This window comes from Rhinoraja longicauda, chromosome 33, assembly GCF_053455715.1.
Source record: "Rhinoraja longicauda isolate Sanriku21f chromosome 33, sRhiLon1.1, whole genome shotgun sequence".
NCBI classification, from domain to species: Eukaryota; Metazoa; Chordata; class Chondrichthyes; order Rajiformes; family Arhynchobatidae; genus Rhinoraja; species Rhinoraja longicauda.
Genome location: NC_135985.1, coordinates 6,333,234 through 6,347,759, shown reverse-complemented (window position 1 = coordinate 6,347,759; position 14,526 = coordinate 6,333,234). Strand labels below are relative to the sequence as shown.

At 43.7% G+C, this 14,526-nt stretch overlaps 1 protein-coding gene across 2 annotated transcripts in view; it reads left to right on the top strand.

Moving 5' to 3' along the window:
• The window catches only part of atp8b4 (ATPase phospholipid transporting 8B4), a 176,661-nt gene that overhangs the window by 49,092 nt on the left and 113,043 nt on the right, over positions 1–14,526 (top strand). For both annotated transcript variants that reach the window (XM_078427515.1, XM_078427516.1), the window contains one exon: positions 8,684–8,749. In XM_078427515.1, the coding sequence (XP_078283641.1) occupies positions 8,722–8,749 (28 nt within the window). In that variant the 5' untranslated portion in view covers positions 8,684–8,721. The remainder of the gene's footprint in view (positions 1–8,683; positions 8,750–14,526) is intronic.

The window sequence follows — 14,526 nt, the reverse complement described above, 5'->3', positions numbered from 1 at the left end:
GCCTGCTAAAGATATGAACATTCTAGCTTTTTTAAAATCCACAGTTTGTAAGATAAAACTGAGTTATGAAAAAAACGCTTCCGTGTAAGCTCACACACGTGACCAGTCATGTTATGTCAGCATAACATAAAAATTTCACTTGACAAACTTTTACATGTATAAGTCATATATACAGTACAAAACAATATATCTGTAATGCTTTCAGGATTGGAAGAGATGTATTCCACAATTTTTCATATTTTTGGTCGCACACATGTCTAAGAATGGCCCTATTACATATTAAAAATCGATTTTGTTTTCCCAACATGAAATGCAGTATTGGCCATTGTTCTGCATGACTTCATAAATTTGGTTGGACACTCCAATGTTGTGTTGGCGGGAATAGAAGATGCCATTCTTGGTGTTGTGTTCCCATTGAGGCAATGTGGGGAATGTGGGTCATATTGAACTGGGACCCACTGCCTTCGTCAGTCCAGATACAACTGGGTCTTCCCAATGAATGTTCAACATTTCCTCTTGCATTTGGTGCCTCGATTACCTGATCAGAGTTCAAGCCAGCATTGTCATGGGAAGTTCTAGTATTTCTTCGGCAATTAAATGTCCCATTTATAGACACATGATAAAGGGAATATCATTTAGTCCAAGATAAAGTCCAGTAAGGTTCAATGCAAAAGAGGCATCCAAATCTGTGGTGTTCCTCTATCGACAGTGCACATCAGAGAAAGTTCAGTGTGGTTTCTGCCTTGATGGCAAGCAGTAATGTAGGTCAATGTACAGCAGCATGCGTGGGGAAAGTGTTGTGGATGTGGCGTGCTGTGGGTGTTAATTTGTGCATCGTTGATCTGCTGCACATGTTGCTGGCACATGTCTGGAATATTTCTTCCCTGACAATGCGAGGTGTGGTGTGGAGTCCATCCCACTTCCTGAAGGACTTTTTGCAGGTGATGTGCAGGATGGCGAGGAGGGATGGAACCTGGACTTGCCAAGCATACTCAATCCAGGCCTTTCTTCCAAGGAACCATCAGGCTCTTGAACACTGCATATCCAATGTTCCTATCTAAGAATCTCTTCAACCCCTCTATCGTATCTGCCTCCACCACCATCCCAGCCGGTGCATTCCAGGCACCTGCCACCTCCAGTGCAAAAACGTGCCCAGCCCATCTCCTTTAAGCATTGCCCGTTTCACTTTGATGCTAAGCTGCAGCAAGTAAGAATTTCATTGTTCTCTTACTGGTACACATGGCAATTAAACACTCTTGACTGAGATATGGAATCGGTACAGCAGTAAAAGGGAGGAAATCACATGTTCCCTTCAGTTCTGTGTTTACAACAATCTTGAAGATTTAGTAACAGCACAATAAGAAATGGTAGATAAATTTGAAAGGCAGAGGGGTTATTTTTCCATAAGAGAACGCAAGGTAGAGACACAAGAAACTGCGGATGCTCGATCCTCGAGCAAAACACAAAGTTCTGGAGGAACTAAATAGGTCAGGCAGCATCGGTGGAGGAACTGGACAGACGGTATTTTGAGTTGAGACCCTTCTGTCTGAAGTAGAGTCCAGACCAAAAACGATGTCGGTCTGTTCTCTTCACGGACGCTGCCTGACCTGCTGAGTTCATCCAGCACTTTGTGTTTTTTGATCAAGTTTCCAGCATCTGCAGTTTCTTGTGTTTCCATATCTACAAAAGTACTCATAGAGTCATAGAGTGATACAGTGTGGAAACAGGCCCTACGGCCCAACTTACCCACACCGGCCAGCATGTTCCAACTACACTAGCCCCTCCTGCCTGCGTTTGGCCCATATCCCTCTAAACCTGTTCTATCCATGTACCTGTCTAAATGTTTCTTAAACGTTGCGATAATAGAGAGTCAAGAGTGTTTTATTGGCTTATGTCCCAGATAGAACAATCAAATTCCTACATGCAGCAGCACAACCGAATATGTAAACATAGTACACTGTAAACAATATAATAAACGAGAAAAAACAGTTCAGTGTGTGTGTATATACACACATACCCACATATGCAGAAAGAGTATATATATATACGCACACATACATACACACAAAATCAAACAAACAATAATAGTGTCTCAACTACCTCCTCCGGCAGCTCATTCCGTACTCCCACCGCCCTTTGTGTGAAAAAGTGTGTACACTCAGGTACACAATAGAAGATAGACACAAAATGCTGGAGTACCTCAGCGGGACAGGCAGCATCTCTGGAGAGAAGGAATTCAAAGGGCCTGTTTCCATGCCATACAGCCCTATGACTCCGCGACTTTAACACTCCAAATGCAGCCTCACCAACTTCTCGCACAAAGCGGTGTGTTCCGTGTTTTGAGCTGAGGCATCAGTCTCTACCTTGCACATTTTACCAAACTTCTCCAAAATGGGTGGCAGTTGATGAATAACGAGCCTCTACGTCCCATCTGATCGTGCCAGTGGTTCTGCTTCTCACCCTTGCCCCATCCTGTGGGCAGTTAGAAAAAGAGCTGGCAGCTGGAAATGAAGTCTAAAAAGAAGTGAAAGTATAAATGTGTAAATGTGTAAATAGCAGGTCGGTTGGCACCACAAAAATATTTAGAAAAAAAACTGCAGATGCTGGTTAAAATCTAAGGTAGTCAAACAATGCTGGAGTAACTCAGCGGGTCAGGCAGCATCTCAGGAGAGAAGGAATGGGTGACGTTTCGGGTCAAGACCTTTCTTCACACTGATGTCAGGGGAGGGGGTCGACCTGAAACGTCATCCATTCCTTCTCAAAATATTCCTATACACAAAATATTTATCTGATCACTTTCTAAAGTTGTCAACAGTGCTTAAAGTTCCAAATTCAATTTTCACGTTTTTCCTTATTGTGCAAAGATCATGCTGTTTTCTTTTAACAATCGGTGCCATCTCTTCTATTTTGATGGTAACTTTGTTGGTAATCCAATTTCGGATTATCAACAAAGTTATCCAACAGAGTTGGATTTATGGGATGAAAATCTTTACTAATGGGAGTCAAGACTGCTGGAGGTCAGACTGGAGTTGTATGCGATGGGACTAAGGAACTGGTTGCAGAGGTGAACTGTTTGAACAGCGTAGGACTTGTTTTGAGGTATTACAGGAATTGGTGTCTCAGCGTGGAAGGTGTGTAGCTCAGGTGCTAGTGCTGAACCCAGCGTTGAATTTTGGGGTCAAACACAAAATGCTGGAGTCACTCAGCGAGTCAGGCAGCAACTCTGGAGAAAAGGAACGGGTGATGTTTCAGGTCGAGACCCTTCTTCAGACTGAGAGTCAGGGGAAGGGGAAACGAGAGATATAGAAGGTAGATTGGACAAATGAATGAAAGATGTTGTTGTTTCCTTATTGTTTTGATGTGGTTATGCTTTATTCTTAATTGTTAACTGTATGTTTGTGTTGTCATTTGTGAGCGGAGCACCAAGGCACATTCCTTGTATATGCATACTTGGCCAATAAACTTATTCATTCATTCATTCATTCATATGCGAAAATCAATGATGATCAAGTCTTGGGGACCACCTGTGCATGATAAAGTGTACCAGCATCTGGCAGTGACTCCATGAGTCTTGTTCATCGGAAAATCCGTGTAAGGTTGAAGAGGCAGAGATTTACATTGCAGGTGAATGAATTATTACGTTTTGATTCTGATTTAGCAATTGATTTTTGTGAAGAGAGTTGACAGGTTTATTCTTTGTTTTAGATATAGTGTGGATATACTGTCAGTGTATTGTGTTCAGCTTTGGACACCCTGGTGTTGGAAAGATGCCATTAAACCGGAAAGAGAGCAGATGAGATTTACGGGGATGTTTCCCCTTTCCCCTTTCCCCTCGTGAACTCACTGGGGCTAGAGAGCCGGAGCTACTGGGAGAGGGTGGGCAGGCGAAGGCTTAATTCCATAGAACACAGGAAGCTGAGGGGTGATCTAAAAGAGGTGTGTAAAATCATGAGGGGAATAGATGCAGTCTTTTTCCCAGGGTTAGGGGAATCAAGAACTAAGGTGGCGTAGGTTTAAGTTGAGAGGGATAAACGGGCTTCGAAACCTTTTCTCACAGAGATTGGAGAGTATGTGGAATGAGATGGCGGAGGAAGCAGTTGAGGCAGGTACAATAACAACATTTAAAAGACAAACACAAAATGCTGGAGCAACTCTGCGGGTCAGGCAGCATCTCTGGAGAAAATGAATAGGTGACGTTTTAGGTCGGGACCCTTCTTCAGAAGGTCACCTATTCATTTTCTCCAGAGATGCTGCCTGACCTGCTGAGTTTCTCCAGCATTTTGTATCTACCTTTGGTATAAAACTGCATCTGCGGTTCATTTTTATAACATTTAATATGTTCTACAATGTGTGTTCGTGCATCTAAGAAGCTGCATGTTATGAACCTCCATGAAAAACCGAGTGCAGTAGTGGGATAACTAATGGTGATTCATTCATTCATCCATTCATTCAGGGGGGAGGAGTCCGTTCTCCTCTAAGTACTAATGATCACAGGAACTGGATTTCTGAGCGAATTTAACCTGGGTCTGGAATGGCATGAGTTTTTTTTCCACGAGTTTGGACGGTCTTTGAGTCAATTGATCTGAAAATACCCGAGAAATCTGGCAGGTCGTTGCTTGGTACAGGGAGTCATGGATGGTATAATTCAAGTTTGCTGCTGATGTAATGATTAGAAGGCTCATTAACTCAATTCCCCTTAGAACTGTTGCAAAAACAAAGTGGGAAAAACAAGAGGTTGGGATTGTTTCTGCACTGTACTGCGGGGCACAGGAAGGTAAGATTCAAACCTGTCTGCTTGTATTTTTCTCTATTTTTCTATAACGAGGAGTAAACTGGTTTAAGTTCCTGTGGATTCAACATTGGGTTGTTTACCTGTCTCTGCATCCCGACCAAGTCATTCACTATCTCCCTCTTTGTCTAAAGCTGCTTAAATAATAATAAACCCTACGGCGGAAAAAGTAATAAATATGTTGCTTGTGTGAAAAAAATCATAACCTGAACTAATCTAATCCAGTCTGACGAAGGGTCCCAACCTGAAAAAATGTTGCTTACTATTCCCTTCACGGATGCAGACTGACCCGCTGGGTTCCTCCAGCACTTTGTATTTTTGTACTCAAGTTTCCAGCATCTGAGGTTTCTAGATGTTTCTCTGTAATTCAGTTTTCTTCTGTGCCCCAAAAAAAACAATTTTCTTGACTGATTTGTTTCTTAAATTCTTCCTGCCTGCCTTCCTCCCTAACTTTTGATGCTGACAGACTTAATACTGGTCAGGGTTGAACTTGGTGTTTGTCTTGTTCTTGTACTTTTACACTAAAACATTATTGACTAAGCTACATGGTACAGAGCACCCGGGGAAAACCCATGCAGTCACAGGGAGAACGTACAAACTCCATACAGACAGCACCCGTAGTTAGGGGTGCCAACTATCTCATTCCCAAATAAGGGACAAGGTGACGTCACCGCCCCGTGCTGCACGTGATCGCACCCAGCCAACGGCCACGTACTCCAGCTCCAGCAATGGCAGACGGCCGGGCCGGCAGGCGGGTTGCTATGTAATCTCCGTCAGGCAGCACCCGGGCCTCCGGACCTACAGCGTCCGGGCCTACAGCGTCCGAGCCTACAGCATCCGGGCCTACAGCGTCCAGGCCTACAGCGTCCGGGCCTACAGGACGAGGGCAGTCCCGTACGGGACAAACCAATTTAGCCCAATATATAGGATGTTCCGGCTAATAATAGATAGATGGCAACCCTACCCATAGTCAGGATCAAACCTGGGTCTCTGGCACTGTGAGGCAGCAACTCTATTGCTGCCTCTATCTAGGTACTCTATCTAACTATCTAGGTACTATAGTACCTAATTCTGGTACCATAGAGCTCAACAAGTAATCCCTCACACAGATAGACACAAAATGCTGGAGTAACTCAGCGGGACAGGCAGCATCTCTGGAGAGAAGGAATGGGTGACGTTTTGGGTCGAGACCCTTCTTCAGACAGTCTCGACCTGAAACATCACCCATTCCTCTCCAGAAATGCTGCCTGTCCCGCTGAGTTACTCTAGCTTTTGGTATCTAGCTTCTGTTTAAACCAGTATCTGCAGTTCCTTCCTACACAAGAAGGAACTTCCCTCACACAGGATTCAACAGCTTTACCTTTGAGTGCTTCCTTATGAGCGGAATCGCCAGTTAATCTGGCCAGCGTTATTGATTTACTCAAGCAGTGGTCACACATCCGGCAGAAACAAGGAACTGCAGATGCTGGTCTACAACAAAAAAAAGGCACAGAGTGCTGGAGTAGATAAAATGTGTAGGAAGGAACTGCAGATGCTGATTTAAATTGAAGATAGACACAAAACGCTGGAGTAACTCAGCGCGTCAGGCAGCATCTCTGGAGAACGTGGATGGGTGACGTTTTTCGGGTGGGGACCATTCTTGAGACTCTTCGGAAGTAAAACTTGCAACGGTGGCTTTTTGCAACGTGACTTCCCTCTGAATGTTTCACCTGAATGTCAAATGTCTGGCCCAAAATTAGGGAACTAGCGGATATATCCCAGCATCTGCATGAACCTCAGTCTGAAATGCTTCCCCTACTGCAGCTGGATCTGTGAAACCACTTTGGTAATAATAACTGAAGTAACAACACAGTGCATTGCTGTACATCGCTAATAGGCCTGCAGCTCACGCCTGCAGTTATTGCCTCATTTAATTCCAAACCAGTTGAAAACCAGATTTAGAAGGCTCACTGGCTCCATCTTATTTTCTTGCAGTTAGTATAGTTTAGTTTAGTTTATTGTCACGTGTACCGAGGTACAGTGAAAAGCTTTTGTTGCGTGCTAACCAGTCAGCGGAAAGACAATCGAGCCATCCACAGTGTACAGATACAGGATAAAGGGAATAACGTGAATAATGTTTATTGCAAGATAATGCCAGGAAAGTCCAATCAAAGGATGTCCGAGGGTCTCCAATGAGGTGGATAGTAGTTCAGGACTGCTCTCTAGTTGTTGCTAGGATGGTTCAGTTGCCTGATAACAGCAGGGAAGAAACAGTCCCTCAATCTGGAGGTGTGCGTTTTCACGCTTCCACCCTTTTTGCCCGATGGGAGAGGGGAGAAGAGGGAGTGGCCGATGTGACACTCGTCCTTGATTGTGCTGCTGGCCTTGCTGAGGCATCGTGAGGTGTAGATGGAGTCAAAGGAGGTTTGTTTCCGGTACTGCAGTGGGTTTCAATGTGATAAACCATCACCAAACTTGAGTGTCTCTGTACTATCCTGATGCTTGATGCAGTGACTGTCAGAAATGGGTCAGCTAAAACCATCTCTCACTTACCACTTAAATAATCACATTAAAACAAAAGTATATTTAGAATTACCCAAAGGAAATTCAGTTCAATCGCAGGCAAGAGTACAACGTTGTTCCATTTGAGAGGCAATTGACTGCAAATTTTAATTTGATTTTGCTCAATGGTGATTTGACAATTTTCACATTTGACAATGTCTTACATGTCAGGGATTATGTGGAGAAGGCAGGAGAATGGGGATGGGAGGGAGAGATAGATCAGCTATGATTGAATGGAGGAGTAGACTTGATGGGCCGAATGGCCTACTTCTACTCCTATTCCTTTTGACATGACTTGTGTCTTCAAAAGAAAGTTTATTGGAATGGTTACATTAGGGTTTGTAGGAAGGAACTGCAGATGCTGGTTTAAACTGAAGATAGACACAAAGTGCTGGAGTAACTCAGTGGGACAGGCAGCATCGCTGGAGAAAAGGCCCTTCTTCAGACAATTACATTAGGGTAATTTGCACCAGATTCAACATTAAGAGCTGGAAGAGATGTGTGTTAGAGTACACCCAAAATGTACTTCTTTTTTAAAGGTATCAAATGCAATTGTCACTTTGCAATATTGTCTGCAAACAAATTATTCTACAACACGTTGTTTTTGTTCTTTGTAGTTTAAGGAAATCAAAAATAGTTAATTTTTTTACAGGTCTATATTGTGCAATGGGTTGTAAAAATCAAAGCAATTCTCGTTTAGTTTAGTTTAGCGATGCAGTGCGGAAACAGGCCCTTCGGCCCACCGAGTCCGTGCCGACCGGCGATCTGCGCACACTGACACCATCCTACACACACAAGGGTCAATTTACACTTACACCAAGCCAATTAACCCAACAAACCTGTACGTCTTTGGCGCGTGGAAGTAAACCGGACACCCGGAAAAAACCCACGCGATCACGGGGGGGAACGTACAAACTCCGTACAGACAGCACCCATAGTCAGGATCGAACGCAGGTCTGTTGTGGTGTAAGGCAGCAACTCTACCCCTGAGCCTCTGTGCCTCCCTAAAAGAGAATCTCAGAAATCCAGAATGACAATAGCAACATTAGAATAGGCTCCTGATTTTCAAAGAAACGTATCTACTTTGTAATTATAAAATTGACAGAAAGCCAGGCATCTGAATACATTTGTCTTGCATTTCCATTAAGTACCATGATTGCATACTTTGACCGGTTTTAGCTTACTGTGGGATATGCTCATGTCTTTGGTTGGGAACGTCGAAATACAGCTGATGGTACGATCGGTTTATTATTAGATTCCACTTAGGAGCTGCATGTTATCAGAGTTATTGTGTTACTTAATGTCATTGCGACTTGCTGACACTATCTATTTTGCCTTTTTTTTTCTCCCTAGGCCATCATTCGGGCCCAAATCTAAGGTAACCTGATGCCATGAAGCTGTGCAGGGAGAAACTAGTCGGTGAGTGAATCATCTCCTATTGAAATATAAATAAACAGTGGCCATGATCATCTGTTTCGGTCAATTGCTGTGATTAGCATTTGTCTTCAATAAACATCAGTCTCTGGACATGAATTCTACGCGAGTGTTCAAAGCCGTAACAATTCATCAAGGCTTTTATCTCTCGGACACCAAAAGCCTTGTGTGACCCTGGTTTATTGTGGCCTGGACAGGCTGCTTTTAACAATGCAACATGTTGCAGCCAGAGATAAAGAGGGTCGTACATTTTGCCATAAAGATTACTGTTCCGTGTGGTAACTGGAGATGCATTTAAGCCTTTCTCCCTCATCGTCAGTCTCTGACGTGCTGCACACTTCTGGCTACCTTTCCATTCCACTCCAGTGAGCCGTAGAGAGTGACTTCAGGGAACACTCACCTTGCTGTTTCATAGCAACCTTGTCATTTGTTGGTTGTGGTTGGCGGATTCTTCAGTGGAGACTGTTTGTTGCCTTTGCAAGGAAAGGTGCCTCTGATGCTTTCCCCATGTGTTTCCTAAATGTCCGTGTGAAGCCTGCAGGTAGATGGCTTTATCATTTCAAATATTGCTGTTGCTGCCTTGTGGAAATATTAACATGCATGTTTGATGAATTGCAGCGTTGTACCTGGTTAAGTTTGTAGTACGGAGCTGCAGATATTGGTTTACACCAGCAGATTTAGCCCTGAACTACTATCTCCCTCATTGGAGACCTTTGGACAATCTTTGATCGGACTTTACTGGCTTTATCAGTTCAGTTTATTGTCACGTGTATGAAATGACAATGTATTGACACGTGTATCGTACCGAGGTACGGTGAAAAGCTTTTGTTGCGTGCTAACCAGTCAGCAGAAAGACAATACATGGTTACCTTGCATTAAACATTATTCGCGTTATTCCCTTTACAGTGTATCTTATACACTGTGGATGACTCGCGTGTAATCGCATATTGTCTTTGCACTGGCACGCAACAAAAGCTTTTCACAGTACCTTGGTACACGTGTTAATAAACTAAACTAAACCAAAGACAGACACCAAATGCTGGAGTAACTCAGCAGGTCTGAAGAAGGGTTCCGACCCAAAACGTCACCTATTCCTTTTATCTAGAGATGCTTCCTGATCCGCTGAGTTACTCCAGTGGTTTGTGTCTATCTTAAGTCTAATAATGTTGTGTGATCGATGTCTCACACCTCAGGTGAAACCGAACTCGTGCAAGTCTGGTGATTTTATCCTGCCATGGGGCAGGCAATGCTATTTTTAGGTTTGGGTTTATTATTGTCACGTGTGCCAGGGTGCAGTGAAAAGCTTTGTATTGCATGCTATCCAAACAGATCAAATAATCTTATACATCAATGCAATCAAGTCAAGTATAATGGATAGAGCAAAAGGGAAGATACAGAGTGCAGAATATAGCTCAGCATTGTAGTGTAAGAAAATAACTGCAGATGCTGGTACAAATCGAAGGTGTTTATTCACAAAATGCTGGAGTAACTCAGCAGGTCAGGCAGCATCTCATGAGAGAAGGAATGGGCGACGTTTCGGGTCGAGACCGTTCTTCAGACTGAATGTCTGAAGAAGGGTCTCAACCCGAAACGTCACCCATTCCTTCTCTCCTGAGATGCTGCCTGACCTGCTGAGTTATTCCAGCATTTTGTGAATGCATCAGTTTCATTGACAAAAGTCCAATGTCCGCAATGGGGTAGAGGTGAATCGGACAGGACCCTAGCTGATAGAAGGACCAATCAGGAGCCTGATAACAGGGGGGAAGAAGCTGTTCCTGAGTCTGGTGGTGCGCACTTTCAAGCTTCCGTACCTTCTGCTGGTTGGGAGCAGGGAGAAGAGGGAATGACTGGAGTGGGACAAGTATTTGATTGTGTCGGCTGTTATTCCGAGATGGTGTCAATGTTTTCATATCTATATAATCGAGACACTGAAATACTGAGTAGTTTTGTTCTTAATATGTTGACATGTTTTGGGATCCCTCTGCCCCCAGCGGCTTTACACTTGCTGTTTTGTTGTTAATGTTGTTATTTGTTAAAAAAAAAAACAATGTTAGAATATTGAGGATCATCTATGCTACCACAATGTTGTCTGGATTAGAGGGTATTGGCTATCGGGAGAGTTTTGACAAACTTGGACTGTTTTCCCTGAAGTGTCAGAGGCTGAGGGGAGACCTGATAAAACAACGAAACGACATTATTCTTAATGTTTTTATGTTTTATTCTTAATTGTTTACTGTGTGACGTGTTGTTACTTGCGAGCAAAGCACCAAGGCAAATTCCTTGTATGTATACATACTTGGCTAATAAAATGTATTCAATTCAATTCAATATTCAACATCGTGAGAGGCATATAATTGGGTGGTAATGTCAAAGACTAGCGGGCATTGCTTTCAGGTGAAAGAGGCAAAGAGTCTGAAGAAGGGCCTCGACCCGAAACGTCGCCCATTCCATCTCTCCTGAGATGCTGCCTGACCTGCTGAGTTACTCCAGCATTTTGTGAATAAATACCTTCGATTTGTACCAGCATCTGCAGTTATTTTCTTACACTACAAAGTTTAAAAGAGATGAGCGGGTCAACATCTTTTGACACAGAGAGTGGTGAGTGTAAGAAATGTATCGCCTGGGGTGGTGGTGGAGGCAGATATCATAGGAGCACTTGAGAGGCTTCTAGATCGCCACATGGATATGCAGGGAATGGAGGGATATGGATCATGCACAGGCAGAAGAGACGAGTTTAGCTTGCCATTAAATTCGGCACAGACATTGTGGGCCGATGGGCGTGTTCCTGTAAGAAAATAACTGCAGATGCTGGTACAAATCGAAGGTATTTATTTCACCAAATGCTGGAGTAACTCAGCAGGTCAGGCAGCATCTCAGGAGAGAAGGAATGGGGTCGAGACCCTTCTTCAGACTGTTCCTGTTCAGGCGTGTTCCTGTGCTGTACTGGTCTATGATCTACAGTAAGTACTTGTATATCTGGGAGTGTTTCCTCAATCCCATTGTTCAAAAGTATTAAAATGCGATCGGGACTAATGTTATTCTGTTGGAATAATTATTGCAGTATTGTCATCAAGGCCAATTATTGTCCAGAATTGAAATTTTATAGATCGGGAGCATTAAGCAGGATTCCAGTAGGAATACTTTTTTCTGATCATAGAAACCTGCTGGAGATATCATTTCAAATCCCACAAAGGCTGGTGAAGAATTTAAATTCAGTTAATTGAATAATATGAATTATTTTTTTAAGTTTGAACGAGCAGCTGGTGGAGTTGCTACCTCAGGCACCCTGGCCACTCCCTCTTCTCCCCTCTTACCACTATCCACTGTGTGAAAAACCTGCTGCTCAGGTTCCTTTTAAATCTTTCCCCTCTCACAAACCTCTGCCCTTTAGACTTTAGACTTCAGCGATACAGCGTGGAAACAGGCCCTTTGGCCCACCGAGACCACGCCGACCGCTATCCTACACATTAGCGACAATTTACAATTTTCAACCAAAGCCAATTAACCTACAAACCTGCACGTCTTTGGAATGTGGGAGGAAACCGGAGCACCCGGAGAAAACCCACGCGGTCACAGGGAGAACGTACAAACTCCGCACAGACAGCACCCGTGGTCAGGATCGAACCCGGGTCTCTGGCGCTGTGAGGCAGTAACTCTACCACTGCACAACTGCGCTGCCTCTAGTTCTTAATTCCCCATCCCTGGGGAAACCGACTGTGACCATCCATATTATCTACTCTCCTTATGATTTTTTTATACCTCTTAGAGGTCACTCCTCAACCTCCTACAGTCCAGGGAAGAAAGCCGCAGGAGACACAAGGAACTGCAGATGCTGGAATCCTGAGCAAAACACAAAGTGCTGGATGAACTTCGGTCATAGTCCTTATCTCCTTCCTAAAAGAACGTCCTTTATTTCTGAGGCTATGACCTCTCGTCCTAAGCTCTTCCACTAGGGGAAACATCCTCTCCACATCCACTCCTTTCACTATTCTGTACATTTCAATGAGGTCCCCCCTCATTCTTTTAAACTCTGGCGAGTACAGGCCCAGTGCTGACAAATGCTCATCATAGATTAACCTACTCATTCCAGGGTACTTGTCATGTCAGGCAGCATCTGCGGAAGTTCCTGCCTCTCCTTGTAGCTCCAGCCATCTAGTCCATTCTTCTGAATCTTTTCTGCACTCTTTCCAGCCTTATATATATCCTTTCTATAGCTGGGCCACCAGTATTACACACTATCCACTCACACAGACTTTATCCATTATATTCTCTTGCAGTGAGTAACTGGCCAGGAATCGTACTTAAAATTGTTAGCATATCTTGGATGGGAATCATCAGCTTTTGTTTACTGATTCTTACTTCAGTCTCTTTTTAATGATATGTGTCACCACATTAAAACACCTTTTGAAAACTTGCATGTGTAATTAAATGATTCACAATCGTACTCAAAGCAATATTTACTATACGTGTTACAATTTGTCTTTGATTATAAGTCTGCTTTACACACCCTGTCGTGAAAGTGATTTTGTTGCTTTCCTGCTGGGAAATTTTGGGTTTGCGAAATTCTTCTGTCCCATATCTTAAACTATTTAAATTGTTCTGGAGTGGAGGTAAGAGTGACCTAATTTAATTTAATTTAATGTTCTGAACTCCATCAAAAACAAATGACCTATCAAAGTCCAAACTGTAACACTTTGAAAAAGTTACATTGCTTGAGAAAACTAAGCTTTGAATATTTATTTTGCTGACTGATCTTTCAGTTGGTTATGAGCTTGAGATGAAGTCCTATTACCAGTTTTCGGAAGGTTTGCTAAATTGAAGCCACATCTGTTCTTACAGGTGTGCGTAACAACAGTCATGGACTTTTTTTGATGAATTCTTTTCAAAGGCGCAGCGGTAGAGTTGCTGCCTGACAGCGCCAGAGACTCGGGTTCGACCCTGACTACGGGTGCTGTCTGTACGGAGTTTGTACGTTGTCCCTGTGACCACGTGGGTTTTCTCCGGGTCCTCCGGTTTCCTCCCACACCAAAGACGTACAGGTTTGTAGGTTAATTGGCTTCAGTAAAATTGTCCCTAGTGTGTCGGGTAGTGTTGGTGTATGGGGTGATCGCTTGTCGGCACGGACTGGGGGGGGGGGGGCTGAAGAGCCTGTTTGCGCTCCATATCTCGAAGGTCTAAACAGAAGTGAGAGAAATTATCTTTGATGCCCCGTTTCTATAGTTGCGTTGAATTCCCCATTAACGCAAATCATCTAATCATAAGGGTGGCACAATAGTGGCAGAAACGATCCGCTGCCTCACAGCGCCTGCGACCTGGGTTCGATGCTGACCTCGGGTATTGTCTGCGTTGAGTTTGCACGTTCTCCGTGTGTCCGCATGGGTTTCCTCCAGGTGCTCCGGCTTCCTCCCGAAACGCGTGAGTTAGTAAGTTAATTAACCTCAGTAAAATTGCCCCTAGTTTGCCTCGGAAGTGGATGTGAAAATGGAATAATGTAGAACTAGTGCGAACGTGTGATTGATGGTCGGTGTGGGCTCGGTGGGCCGAGGGGTCGGTTACCATGCTGTGTCCCTGAAAGTAAAACTAAAAACTAAAATTAAATCATTCTAAAAGACAGACAATTATAAAGTGCCTCTCAGAGGATAGAGTCGTCCAGAAGACTTTCCAACAAATGAGGTGTTTCTGAAGTGTGGTAACATCCAGTCCCGACACACTGAGGGCAATTTGCAGAATCCAATTAACCTACAAGCCCGTAAGCCTTTGAG